The sequence below is a fragment of the Polistes dominula genome, unplaced genomic scaffold, assembly GCF_049000335.1.
Source record: "Polistes dominula isolate Pdom_NZ unplaced genomic scaffold, Pdom_raw_medaka contig_26, whole genome shotgun sequence".
In the NCBI taxonomy this organism is placed as follows: domain Eukaryota; kingdom Metazoa; phylum Arthropoda; class Insecta; order Hymenoptera; family Vespidae; genus Polistes; species Polistes dominula.
Window position 1 is genome coordinate 3,087,702 of NW_028300939.1, and position 13,159 is coordinate 3,100,860.

At 27.9% G+C, this 13,159-nt stretch overlaps 3 protein-coding genes and 1 long non-coding RNA gene across 7 annotated transcripts in view; 1 reads left to right on the forward strand and 3 right to left on the reverse strand.

Moving 5' to 3' along the window:
• LOC149032886 (uncharacterized) overlaps positions 1-13,159 on the reverse strand; it is a 52,833-nt gene that overhangs the window by 38,723 nt on the left and 951 nt on the right. The gene's annotated exons all lie outside the window — the stretch shown is intronic.
• On the forward strand, positions 566-7,205 carry LOC107071512 (uncharacterized). Its single transcript, XM_015330559.2, has 7 exons — positions 566-1,034; positions 1,241-1,401; positions 1,513-1,722; positions 2,275-2,651; positions 3,299-3,658; positions 5,133-5,924; positions 6,006-7,205. The coding sequence occupies exons 1-7, from the start codon at positions 910-912 to the stop codon at positions 6,771-6,773; spliced, it is 2,793 nt and encodes a 930-aa protein (XP_015186045.1). The 5' UTR covers positions 566-909; the 3' UTR covers positions 6,774-7,205.
• Positions 7,931-10,067, reverse strand: LSm1 (U6 snRNA-associated Sm-like protein LSm1). The gene is made up of 3 exons (XM_015330565.2): positions 9,928-10,067; positions 9,237-9,421; positions 7,931-8,704 (listed from the first exon to the last, which is right to left on the reverse strand). The coding sequence occupies exons 1-3, from the start codon at positions 9,971-9,973 to the stop codon at positions 8,531-8,533; spliced, it is 405 nt and encodes a 134-aa protein (XP_015186051.1). The 5' UTR covers positions 9,974-10,067; the 3' UTR covers positions 7,931-8,530.
• The window catches only part of LOC107071515 (uncharacterized), a 96,758-nt gene continuing 93,526 nt past the window's right edge, over positions 9,928-13,159 (reverse strand). For 3 of the 4 annotated variants that reach the window (XM_089171516.1, XM_015330563.2, XM_015330562.2), the window contains exons 2-7: positions 12,935-13,118; positions 12,742-12,850; positions 11,957-12,070; positions 11,725-11,880; positions 11,592-11,645; positions 9,928-11,462 (exon numbers count right to left, since the gene is read on the reverse strand). In XM_089171516.1, the coding sequence (XP_089027642.1) occupies positions 10,966-11,462; positions 11,592-11,645; positions 11,725-11,880; positions 11,957-12,070; positions 12,742-12,850; positions 12,935-13,096 (1,092 nt within the window). In that variant the 5' untranslated portion in view covers positions 13,097-13,118 and the 3' untranslated portion in view covers positions 9,928-10,965. Of the gene's footprint in view, positions 11,463-11,591; positions 11,646-11,724; positions 11,881-11,956; positions 12,071-12,741; positions 12,851-12,934; positions 13,119-13,159 lie in introns of those variants that run through there. The other variant, XM_089171517.1, reaches the window with a different exon arrangement.

Here is a 13,159-nt window from a genome sequence, read left to right on the forward strand (position 1 = left end):
ACAATTAATCTTCTTAAAGTAGATTTATTTTTTACTTTGTATTATCGTCCGATGAGTATTATATTTTGACTTTTCTTAACTATAACCTAAAAGAAAAGGTATTTAAAATTCTAAGATAAGATTCAATGAGACTTATTGAAATGAAATATTTTTCTAGGTTATCTTTTTAATCACGCGATGGTAATTATACCATATGCTAGTCGACAGAGGACTTCCAAAAAGTGACGTTAGATAGCGCAACGACCAACAGTTTATCATTAACATCTCATTGGTTGGCGTTACACCAATAGGAAAAGACACGTTGGAAAGCGCGCGTTGCCCAGCGAGACACTGATAATCCAAAAAGTGTTTTGTAATAAATCTAGTTATACCTTAATTTAGTATTAAAGAATAATGCCTTTTTGTTATCAAACTTTAGTATAGTAGAAAGTATAAGTCCACTTTTAAGATAAAATAGTAAAGTGCATCAGCCACATCGTTTGAACCTGTGATAAGTATGAAGTTGTACACGAATCAAAATTAATGAGGTTATGCAATCGTTAAAAAAACGTGGTAATATTTCATCTTTTGTTACGACTAAGTTGGTTACCATGAATTCACTATATATTAGAAAAACGACGCGGTTTTCCAAATAACTGAAAAATAAATACACGTGAAAGTTATTTAGCTTACTACACTTTAATAATAATATTGTACGAAGTTTATCCTCCATTGTCGTTGCACATTTAACATGGTCGCGTACATGACGTCGATATTCAATCAAATAAAACGTATTGTGCTTAAAGACGAATGTAACCGTTTTGATTGAATAATATTAACCTTAACTGAGAACGTACATACTTCACATACAAATTCAAACATGCCAGAATTTCTTTAAAATTGTTTTTAAAGTTTAATTAGTTTTAAATAATGGCGGACTTTAATGAAGGTATTGATGGAAAATTGGCTTTTCGAATGCGAAAAGTCAATCCTGAACAATTTCATACACTCGTCAAGATGCATTTATCTTTTGAATTAGATCTCAATACCGAGGAGTAAGTTATGAACAATTGTATCAAAGAAAATTTCTAAATTATTTTTTCACATTTTCACATATTATTTTCAAATATGTTATTATTATTATTATTATTATTATTATTATTTTTATATTAAGATGAATGAATGTGTTATTTTTCTAATTAAAATTATATTCAGATGAATGTGAATGTGTTATTTTCTAATGAAAATAATATCTTTTTAGCAATGACTGTAATATTGAGAAGGCCAAATTAAAAAAGTGGGGTATATTTGCGAGAAAACCAAAGTCTACTATTAATTTACAAAAATTAGAAGGTGTTAGTTTATCTGAGAATGGAATAAATCAAGTGAAACAATTAATAGAATATTTATCCAAAGAACAAAGTAAGTATTTTAATGATAATACACAATGGTTTTGCAATTAAACAACAATTTTTTTTTTTTTTTTAAATATTTTTCTCTAAGTGTTATAATTGTTTTAACATAACACTAAAGGTATTATACAAGAGGGAATATTTCGACGTACCGGAAAATTGACAAGACAGCAAGATCTTAAAAATGCACTTTATCAAGGTGTTCCTTTAAATCTTGAAGATGGTCGATTTAGTGTACACGATTGTGCTTCCGTTTTAAAAGGATTTTTAGCAGAATTATCGGAACCTCTTTTAACAGATCTCCATTTTCCTGCTCACTGTCAAATTGCTGGTAAAATTTAATATACAAAGTATATTAGATAATATTAGATGATATTGTTTTCAATGGTATATTTTAAATTAACTCTTTGACTACCTTATTTGACGTATCAATACGTCATACATTTGTTTGGACAAAAATGCACATGACGTTCATTTATACGTCATTGAAACTGACAACAAAATTTAACTAGTTCATTCTCTGGTTTATCTCAAAGTAATAAATAATTTTAATATTATACTAATTAATTATTATAATATTTAATAATATAATAGATTTATATTAATAATTTACATTAATATTTATATTTAAATATAATTATATTGATGTATAATAATTATATTATATTAATATAAATATAGATATAATTTAAATATAAATATTTATATTAATTATATAATATAATATTAATTTATATATTTATATTTAAAAATATTAATTTAAATTATTATAATACTTCAAAGTAATTTTCAAATAAATGTGTACCCAAAGGGTTAATGACAATTTTTGATAAAAACATATTACCAACATACTAAAGTATAATATACTTTATTTCAATTACAGAATTGTGCAATTTGAATGATAAAACTAATGAATCCAGGTTACTGAGATCTTTGCAATTGCTTTTATTGCTTTTACCACCACCAAATAGACACATATTAAAATGTGTCCTTAATCTTCTTAATAAGACTGCAACATTTGAACATAATAACAAAATGAACTGTGATAGTCTAGCTACTCTTTTTACTCCTCATTTATTATGCCCAAGAAAATTATCACCCGAAGCTTTACATATAAATTCACAAAATTTGTCATGTCTGGTGGCTTTTATGATTAAAAAGAGTCTGGAGTTATTTGATATTCCTCCTAAATTAGCAACCGATATTAGAGCTTATTGGATTGAACAAGAAAGAAAATTACTAAGTCCTAACAAATCAGATGTAAGTATTATTATACATGATGCGTCTATTAAGTTCGGTGAATAGTCCCATATTTTACAAACTGCGCTAACAAGAATGAGGTGCCCGCACGTACACATTGAAGGACATGTCAACAAACGCTTCCTATCGTGCAAAGCACTGCAGTGAAGTGGTGGTACACGTTGCAACCCAGCTAACAGGGTCAGTGTGAGAACTCGTGTCATTGCAACATGGAGCGCAAAATGGAACAAAATGCTCAACTTTCTCGCTAGGTGCAAGGTCACTGTGCTACCACACCCTCCTTCCTTATTCTCCAGATTTGGCGCTGGCAGATATCTTCCTGTTTCCTCGCCTTAAATTAGCCCTAAAAGGCTTACGCTTCACAATGGTTTTGGAGATCGTGAGCTTGACCTCAGTGCTTTGAGCGATTCCACAAGAAACGTTTGCTGACAGTTTCCAACAGCTGTACACAACCGATATTCAGAATTGTATTGTAACCAATGGCGATTACTTTGAAGGCCAGTAAAGGTATTTTATTTTGTAACTCTTGTTTCCTATATTTCCTGAGACCATTCACCACCGAACTTTTTAGACGCACCATGTAAGACAAACAATTTTACACGTATTAAAATACTGATTATTATTTTCATTTGTATTATTTATTACAGTGGGATGAGTCTATACCAGACACCACAGGCACGGCACATACTGTATTTAGTTTTGTTGATCATAAATTAACAGCAAAAGCTAATTCTACTCAAGATACTCAAGCAGCACTTGCTCAGCTTTATGCTCATATACAAGCAATGCCAGAGTCTGCAAAAAAACGTAGACTTGTTAAGCAATTTAATAAGGAAAATGGTCAAGGTACGCCTAGACATGTTAAAAATATTCGTACTAAGAGCCTTGGGGATTCAATAAAGAAGCACATTTTTCAAAGGAAACTTTTGGGTAATAAAAAATTCATCGATATCAATATCGGATGTAACATCACCAGATCTAGTAGCGAGGAAAATATATTATCTACGGTAAAATTTATTGTTTATTATATACTTTTTTTTTATTATTATTTATTTATTTGTATATGGAGCGCATTTTACGTCCACTTTTGATCTTAGACCATGTTTCAACATTAAATATCTCGTAAACTATTGACATTTCGATGATCTTCACTTAATACTTTTTAATGCAGAATAAAAAAAGGAATCGAACAGTGTAAACAAAAATATAAAGTTCCATTTGAAAAAAAAGTGCAACTGCATCTAGCAGGTGCATCGATGCATTTTCAAAAAAAGTAATGTCATAGAAAGTTGACGTTTGTTGTGCCATTTAACTTTTCCTCTATGATTTTTTTCTATTGTTACTTAAAAAAAAGTTATTACCCGTTCCAGTTACAAAATTCACCCTGTACATTGCTGATATAAAACTTTAAATATCTCGTAAACTATTGACATTTCGATGATCTTCACTTAATACTTTTTAACGCAGAATAAAAAAAGGAATCGAACAGTGTAAACAAAAATATAAAGTTCCATTTGAAAAAAAAGTGCAACTGCATCTAGCAGGTGCACCGATGCATTTTCAAAAAAAGTAACGTCATAGAAAGTTGACGTTTGTTGTGTCATTTAACTTTTTCCTCTATGATTTTTTTCTATTGTTACTTAAAAAAAAGTTATTACCCGTTCCAGTTACAAAATTCACCCTGTACATTGCTGATATAAAACATCAAATATCTCGTAAACTATTGACATTTCGATGACCTTCACTTAATACTTTTTAACGCAGAATAAAAAAAGGAATCGAACAGTGTAAACAAAAATATAAAGTTCCATTTGAAAAAAAAGTGCAACTGCATCTAGCAGGTGCATCGATGCATTTTCAAAAAAAGTAATGTCATAGAAAGTTGACGTTTGTTGTGCCATTTAACTTTTTCCTCTATGATTTTTTTCTATTGTTACTCAAAAAAAAGTTATTACCCGTTCCAGTTACAAAATTCACCCTGTATATGAATAAAATTTTTTAAATAATCCAGTACTCAAAGGGTTAAATACATTGTAAAATATTTATATTTATTTAAGTTAATTTTAAAATAAAAACAAAATTAAATGTCAAAATAATAAAACGAAAAATTTTTTAAATTAAAAATGAAATGGAAAAATAGGAAAATTTGAAAAAAAAAAAAAAACAACTTTTTATTATATTTTATTAATTAAAATAATATTAATTATAAAATTAAATTAAAAATATAAATATTAATATCAAAATTTAAATGAAATTTCTTATAGAATTTAAATGAAAAAATTTTTTGTAATATTTCTTTTCAAAAACATTTAGAATACAAAATTTCAGCAAGAATTGAAACAGGGATGGGTTCATCAAAAGTGGTCGTCGGATTTGATGTGAAAAGTCTCATATAATTTTGTTTTAATTTGTATATTTTACAATAATTTATGATGAAAGCACATTAGGAATTAATTGATATGCTTTGCATGTGTTACACAGAGTCTTGAAAAGCCGTTTCTTCAAAAAACTCGTTACACTACATCGGATGATGAATTAAATATTGAAAATTCAAGTACTGATACTAATAATCTTCTACGCACTAAACATATTAGTAACAGTACTGGTAGTATTAACGCTCCTACTTCAAAAACATATAAAAGTAAAAGAAAATTCATGGGTTTTGTAAATATTAACGATAATAAACGTTCTAATGAAGAATATCAAGAAATAACATACGACAAATCATCTCCATTAAAATTAGAACAATCATTTGTAAATAGTTCGGAAAGTAATAAAACATCAGATGGAAGTACATTTATAAATGATGAATTTTCTAATGATGAAGATAATACAGACAAAAATACTCATTTATCTGATAATAGTAGATTGTCTAAACAATCTAGCGAACCACCAGACATGTATTCTTCTCAAGTAACATCAGATACTGTTGATAATGCTGAATTGATTAGACAAAATTCTGAACCAGTATTTCCAATATCTAGAAGAACAAATGTAGAAATTGATTGTACACATAAAATCGCAGATGTTGATGCCAAATCTTTAGAAATGACATTGAAATATGATTCATGTATGGAAAATGCATGTTCACATCCATCTCCAAGGGTTAAAAATAGATTTTGGAATGTATATGCTGCTCATACTTCGACGCCATCAAATTTATTGCGAAAAAGTTTAGTTGCTAATGATTACATACTGACACCTATCACTAATAATGACAAAAGCATGAGTCCAATAACACAAAGTGCAACTAAAATGACCAAAGCTATGCAGGTATGCATGTTATTTACTTGTATATACAAGGTAATGATGATACTGATTGTATAATAAAAAATATGATATTTAAAATTACAGGAAACCATGATGACTCCACGTTCTCGTAAACCCGTTATGATGGTATCAGGATCGAATCTTTGTGATCTTGCCAGTATAAATGAGAGTTCACAACGTAATGTTTCCAGTGACAACAACTCGCATAGATCAAACATTGATCTGTTCGCTCATGTGGACTGTTCTTCTATTTTAGAAAAATTACGTAAACCAGATAGTCCAGCAGATGGTGAAATTATTTACATGGAAGGTGTTGACATGGATGATAAAGAAAATGTAACAACGGAAATATGTCAAAAGGAAAATTTGGATAATTCTATTGTGGACGAATGTTGTACCATGACAAGACAAAGTTCAATGTCTATAACAAGCACATTTAGGGAATATTTATTATCAAGAAGCGTATTAACTGCTAGTCCTGTTGATCTTAGTTTTACATCACGCACCGATGATTTTGAACAATCAGAATCTGACATTAATATTTTAAATGAAGACGGACTATCTAGTAGTTTACTTCGTTGTTTAGATGGAAATAATCCAGAATCTGACACGTCTGGTATAGCCTCTGGTAGTGCAAATAGCGCTAATGATTCTTCAGAGAAAATTGAAGATATTGTTTCTCCAAGAAAACGTGGTACCAGTTTACAACGTAATGATTCGAAAAGATCTACAAAGGATAAAGATAATATGTCTAAGACAGAACGTGGTCAAAGTTTTAAGTACAAACAGATTAGCGAATCAAAATTAAATTCTACTAAAGTAAAAGATACATTTCAGGAGACATCGTTTTAAAATAATTGTTAAAAGAAGAAGAAGAAGAAGAAGAAGAAGAAGAAGAAGATGTATACTTAAAAATATAAGTACAGATTAATGTGAATTTTCAGTAATGACCATTGATTAAATATAAACGTGATTTTTAGTCAAGTTTTTACTGCCAATCCTATATTATATATATATATATTTTTTTGGTTTTCTTTTTTTTTTTGTTTAAATAATAAGTAGCTTGGTATAAATTTGTCAGGAATATTTTCTTACTTGGAATTTAATTTCAATCATGACATTTCATCGAATCTATGATAATAATCAATATTTTTTTTTAAATGTTAATTGGTAATAATGGCATGGATATTTTCACAAAATGTTTCTTCTAATTGTTTTTTTTTTTTTTTGGTCTCTTTCAAAAATATTTAAATACTAGGCTCTCTTGGCACACACAAAACACAATATATATATATATAATAATAATTTGATATCAGGGTAAAATTGATTGATTGATAATATGGTTGTTTTTTTTATATTATGCTAATATATCTAAGGTATGTAATATATAAATTTGTTGTAGAATTAAGAAGTAAAAAGTATTTACCACAATGAACAAACATTTTCTAAATTTCATTTTACTAAAACATTTTGAAGAACCTACTATAGTAGAGTTTATATATATATATATGTATATGTATATCTATTTTTTTTTTTATATCAATTTTTAATTCGTTATTAATATCAAGAGTATTTTCAATATTATCATCTATTTCGTTAATATTTTTATAAAGAATTATTATCAAAAAAAAACAAAAATATATAAATACTGTTAATATGACAATAGTACAATATTATATAATCACTTATATACTTAAAAATGACATAGAATACTATATTTATTCTATAAGATATTAATGTGTGATATTTAATGAATATATATGTATATACAGGGTGTCCCATATAACTGTATTCACAATTTTTTCAAGTAACTTGCGATAATCTGACAACAAAATAGTTCATCTGTTTTCGATTGATTATAAATTGCAATAAAAATAACAAAAGTTTAAGTAAATTTGTTTGTTTGTTTTCTTTTTTTTTATTATGTTTTGTTTGTTACCTTGAAAATACCATGAATACAAATGGACGATAATAACTTATGTTTATTATTTAAAATACTCGAAATTCAGGACTAATGTTATATTATTAAAAATTTAATTACGAATGTAATTGACTATTTACAACAAACTATTTTAACTATTGCTATTAACATTTTTACAGTTTGTACGTTTCATCAAAATATTTTCATTTGATGCTTATAGAACTGAATTTCAAGTTAATACAAAGAAGGTGTACGTTAGGTGTACTAATTCATTGAATTCGTATTAATGCAAAATCCAAAATATAGGGTGTCATTAAAAAAAAAAACGAAGGTAGCTTTAAAAAACAAAAAGAATTTTTTTTAACGTTTTTTTTTTTATTATTATTGCAATGTATACTCAATCAAAAACATATCAAACTTTTTTGTTAGATTATTGCAAATAGTTGAAAAATCGTGTATACAGTTATATGGGACACCCTGTATATAATAGATCATACTGTTAATCTTTTCTTTTCTTATTTTTCCAAATTCTTATTTGAATCAATTTTGGTTATTCAAAGTCACATGTATATTTTTGGTAATGTTAATAGAATGACACTGATGTACAACAAACATCATAGTTGTTGTCAGAATTATGTGAAGATGTTGGAGATGATTCTAAAGTAGTTGTCAGAGATGTAGACGTGGGTCAGAACATATCATCATGACCCAAATCTGGAATATATGAAAGACCACGTTCCTTCAATGCCTTGTTCATCAAACGTTTTTGATCTTGTTTCATTTCTTGTTCTCTTCTTTGTGCATCTAGAATATCATCCACCGTTACTTCTGTCAATGGTAAATTTCTTTCTTTTTCCCTATCCTGTGAATAAATATAAAAAAAACATTTATCTACTCTTGTAAATATGTACTTCTTTTTTTGATAAAATAATCACTAGGTTGAGTCAAAAAAATCAATTATTTGATCCAAGTAAAAATCGCAGTTTTTTACTTTTTTTCTCAGTCAAATAGAATAAAATTCATACCTCATTATTTATTGATTGTAGAGAAAAATGTTCTAGACAAATTTTGTAGGAAATTTAATGCTCTACAAAAAAGGTCTCTTATATTTTTTCCGTAAACCTCACCATTTGAATGATATTGAAGATTTAAGTTTGATTATTTTAAGACAAATTTCATTTTTTGTTGATGAATTTTATAACTAGACAATAAATGACTATTATAAAATGCGCAATACAAATTTTTGGTAGGAAATTAACTGCTCTATAAAAATGGTGTCTTATGTTTTGGCGATTAAATTAAGCGTTCAAAAGATATTCATCATCAAACTTTCATGTGTACTGATTTCTGTCTTTGAATTGATTTTTTTGATCCACCCTAATAATCACACTTACTATTTCTCCTAATAGTACGACGTTCTCTCCTCTGACAATAAATATGCCTCTTGGAATATCACCATATTCTTTACCAACATGAATTCTTTCAATGGTTTGATGAAGTACTATGTTAGCAAATTGATCAACACTTCTTAGGTATCCAATTAATGTTCTACCATCTCTCAGCAAAACCATTAGTTTTTCTAAACCAAAAAAGAACAATATGTATATTAGTACAAAATAGAAATAAACTATATATATATATATATATCTATATATTAGGTGGACCAGAAAGTAATGTCGTTTCAACAAATGTCACATTGTGTATATTTTTGATCAAAAATCGATTGATTTTTAATCAAATTGATATTAAAAATTTGCATACTAGATAAAGAAAGGTTGTTGATAACGAGGTTAATTATGTTATTGATTAAAAATATAAATTTGTTAGAAATTAATTCGTTTCAATTTAAGGTTAGAAAGCTACATTACTTTCTGGTCTACTTAATATTTAAAATGTCATAGAAGTCATATGGTAATACAAAATAAATACACAATAAACAATTATTATTTAATTATTAAAACTCGACCAAGTAATCGAGCACAATGTGAATGTATTTTCTTTGTAAATAATAGATTTGATTCAATTTTAAAAAATAATAATAAATGTCAGTATAACAATCATAGTGACAATAAAAATCAGACATACTGTCAAGTTCTCCTAATAAGGAAGCTGTCCCAGGAACAACGTTCATATTGTAACCGTTGATTAAGAATTTTAGATTGATGAAAATAAAGTAAATAATCCTATGTAAATTTTAGTTAAAATATAACCTAACACAGTGTAAACTGACCACAAATGTATGTAATATATAGAAACACTTAATTATGATAAAATCATGGTTCTTTTAACAGATAAAAATAACTTAACACATTTAAAACACATTTAGGAGTTTGATAATGTTATATATTCTTTAATCAACAAACGAATATATGTAGTCTAATACATAAAATCTGTACGGTACGATGCGCGCGACGCCATATCGAATTTAAATCGAAAATAAATATTACCTTTAAAAAAATTTAATAATTTATTAAAGGATAATAGTTATATTCTTCCTTTAATTTAGTATTCGACTTTTCAAATCTATCTGTTTAAAAATATATATTAATATTATATTAAAATAAAAGATAATAATTATATAAAAACTTAAAAGTCTACTTGATGTAAAATCATAATAATCTTAGTTAGTACACTGACCACCAGTGGGCGATAGTAGATAATTAACTATAGGGACCCTGTAGGAGGGACGCGCCAAAGAATTTTGAGGGACAGGAACTTATGTAGTCACGTGATTGCGCGCGAATAAGTCAAACATTTTAAATAGTATAAAAGTTGTATATAGTAATAGTGAATAGTGTAGGGGTAGAGAGGTTAATTGGTTTGAAAAAATTATGAAATAATGAATTGCATCAAATACAGACAAAAAATGAACAATATTTAATGATAATTAAAAATTTATATTAAAATAGAATAGATTACACAACAAAATTATTATACATTCAAAAAAAAAGATTAAATTAAGTTTGATTTGATAAAAAGTATTACAGTATTTTGAAATTTCAAAACAACTTGTACGAATTTATACAATTTTAATAAATAAAATTATCTACTATATATATTATATTTACAATTATTTTAATCATTCGTACAATTTGTTTTTAATTACCAAGATTAATAAATCAGCTAAGATTTAGGATTTTCGATACCTCTATTTAATGTTCTAGGAGATGGTAATGGATAGCCTTGTTTACGAAGCTCTTTGTAACCCGATAAACCACAAGCAAATTTTATTTTATATGATTGATCTAGCGTGGTATTTAGAAATTTTGGAGTTTTTTTACGCATACCGGTCATAAGTTTGACTTGATCTTCATTAAAAATAGAATAAATTCGATTTTGTAAACTGTTACTCCTACGTACTTTTTGTTGTAAATCTTTGATCTGCTTTTTATATTGATTTCGGGATTTTGTATGTTGTGTTTTTATAATCTTAATTGTTTTCAGATTTCTACTTAACAAAGTTTTTAATTTTTTAATTGTATTAACGCAATCCTTGTGATCTCGGCTTTCACTCGAATTAATTTCATCACAAATACTGTCAATTCCTTTTAACATGAGTTCATTACTTGTATCTTCAATACTTTCAGATGAAGCGTGTAACAATTCTTCATTAGTGTCACCTGCAAAATTAACGTAAAAAAATACTATATTAGACAATATTACACTTGTAAATACTAATTTATACTGGTATATTTACATATTACATTCCTAAAATAACTTTACTATTGTGGGCAAAATTAATGACTTACATGGTTGTGTTATTGTGGCATGCTCATCGAGTGTTACATTTGACAATGAGATATCTAAAAAGATGAGCGTTTATTTATATTTTTTCCTTTATTAAAAATTAGAAATGTTTTTAACTGCGATTTATTACCATACCTTTAACATTATTTGCTGGAGTTAATGGTGACGAATTGGATTCCTCACAGCAAGCTGAATTCTTTTCAATTACTGGACAAGCAGTGGAAACATTTTCCGATATTTTTGTCGTTGATATGCTTTTTGCATCTTGTTTAGACATAATTTCTTGTTGAGCTACGAACAATTGAAATAATTTTTAAATAAATTGTTATTGTAATTGAAACGTATTAGAAATAAGACTACTATTTACCTGGAATACTAGTTGCAGTAGTAGAAGGAAGTACATTTGACAAATCAGAATTATTCTTTACGTTTCCCAGTACATTTCTTTTCAAAATACTTTGATTAAAAGATAATGTAACACCTAAAACAATATACGTAGGATGGAACTTAAATAGTGGCAACTATTTATTCACAACCGTTATAAAAGAGTTACATGTTTGCGCCTGTTACTGTCCTCCAAAGTAGTCACCAGCGTTGTATAGAACCCGTTGCCAGCGATTTGGAAGGCGTAGTATACCGTCAGCAAAGCCAGTTCTGTTGATGGTGCGAATCGAGCAGTCTACTACTGCCTATCGAATCTCTGGAACAGTTCTGAAGCGAATGCTACGATGGGTTCCGCATGAATTGACGGAAATGCAGAAATGGATGCGTTACGTCGTTGCTCAGATGCACTTGGAGCGCTATGAGCACGATGGAGAGGCTTTCTTACGTCGTATCGTTACACTGGATGAGACATGGCAGTAGACCGCTCCATTTTCACCATCAACAGAACAGGCTCTGCTGACGGTATACTATGCCTTCCACATCGCTGGCAACGGGTTCTACACAACGCTGGTGACGATTTTGAAAGACAATAACGGGTGCAAACATGTAACTCTTTTGTATCGGTTGTGAATAAATAGTTGCTACTATTAAAGTTTCAACCTACGTATAAGATGCTACTACATATTCATAAGAAGAAGTAAAATGTACAAAGTACAATATTATATATAGATATCAAAATAATATTCAGAGTAAAATTTAATATATTACCTTTTTTATCTGTTAAAGTACTAGATTGGATAAAAATTGTAGGTACTGCAGTATTTTTTAAACACCTCTTTCCATTTACTATCTTCCAACAGTCTTCGGAAAAATGTTTCTACAAATGATTTATTTTTCATTTAGTATTAATTAATTTAGCTTAAAATCAATTAAAAATTAGTATTATCAGACAAAATCTCACATCACATAAAACTGAATATTTTTTCACATTTTCAGCTGCAACATTGCTATTTTGCAACCACAATTTTCGACGTTCTTCTTGTTTTGGAAAACGACAAAATTTACGATCTTGAGTAGTTCTTGTTGAACTTTTGCAGTAATTAAGAATACACTGTCGAACCATGATTATTTATCATAAACAATATCTGTAAACAAACGATAAGTTATAGGTTAGGTTATTACATTT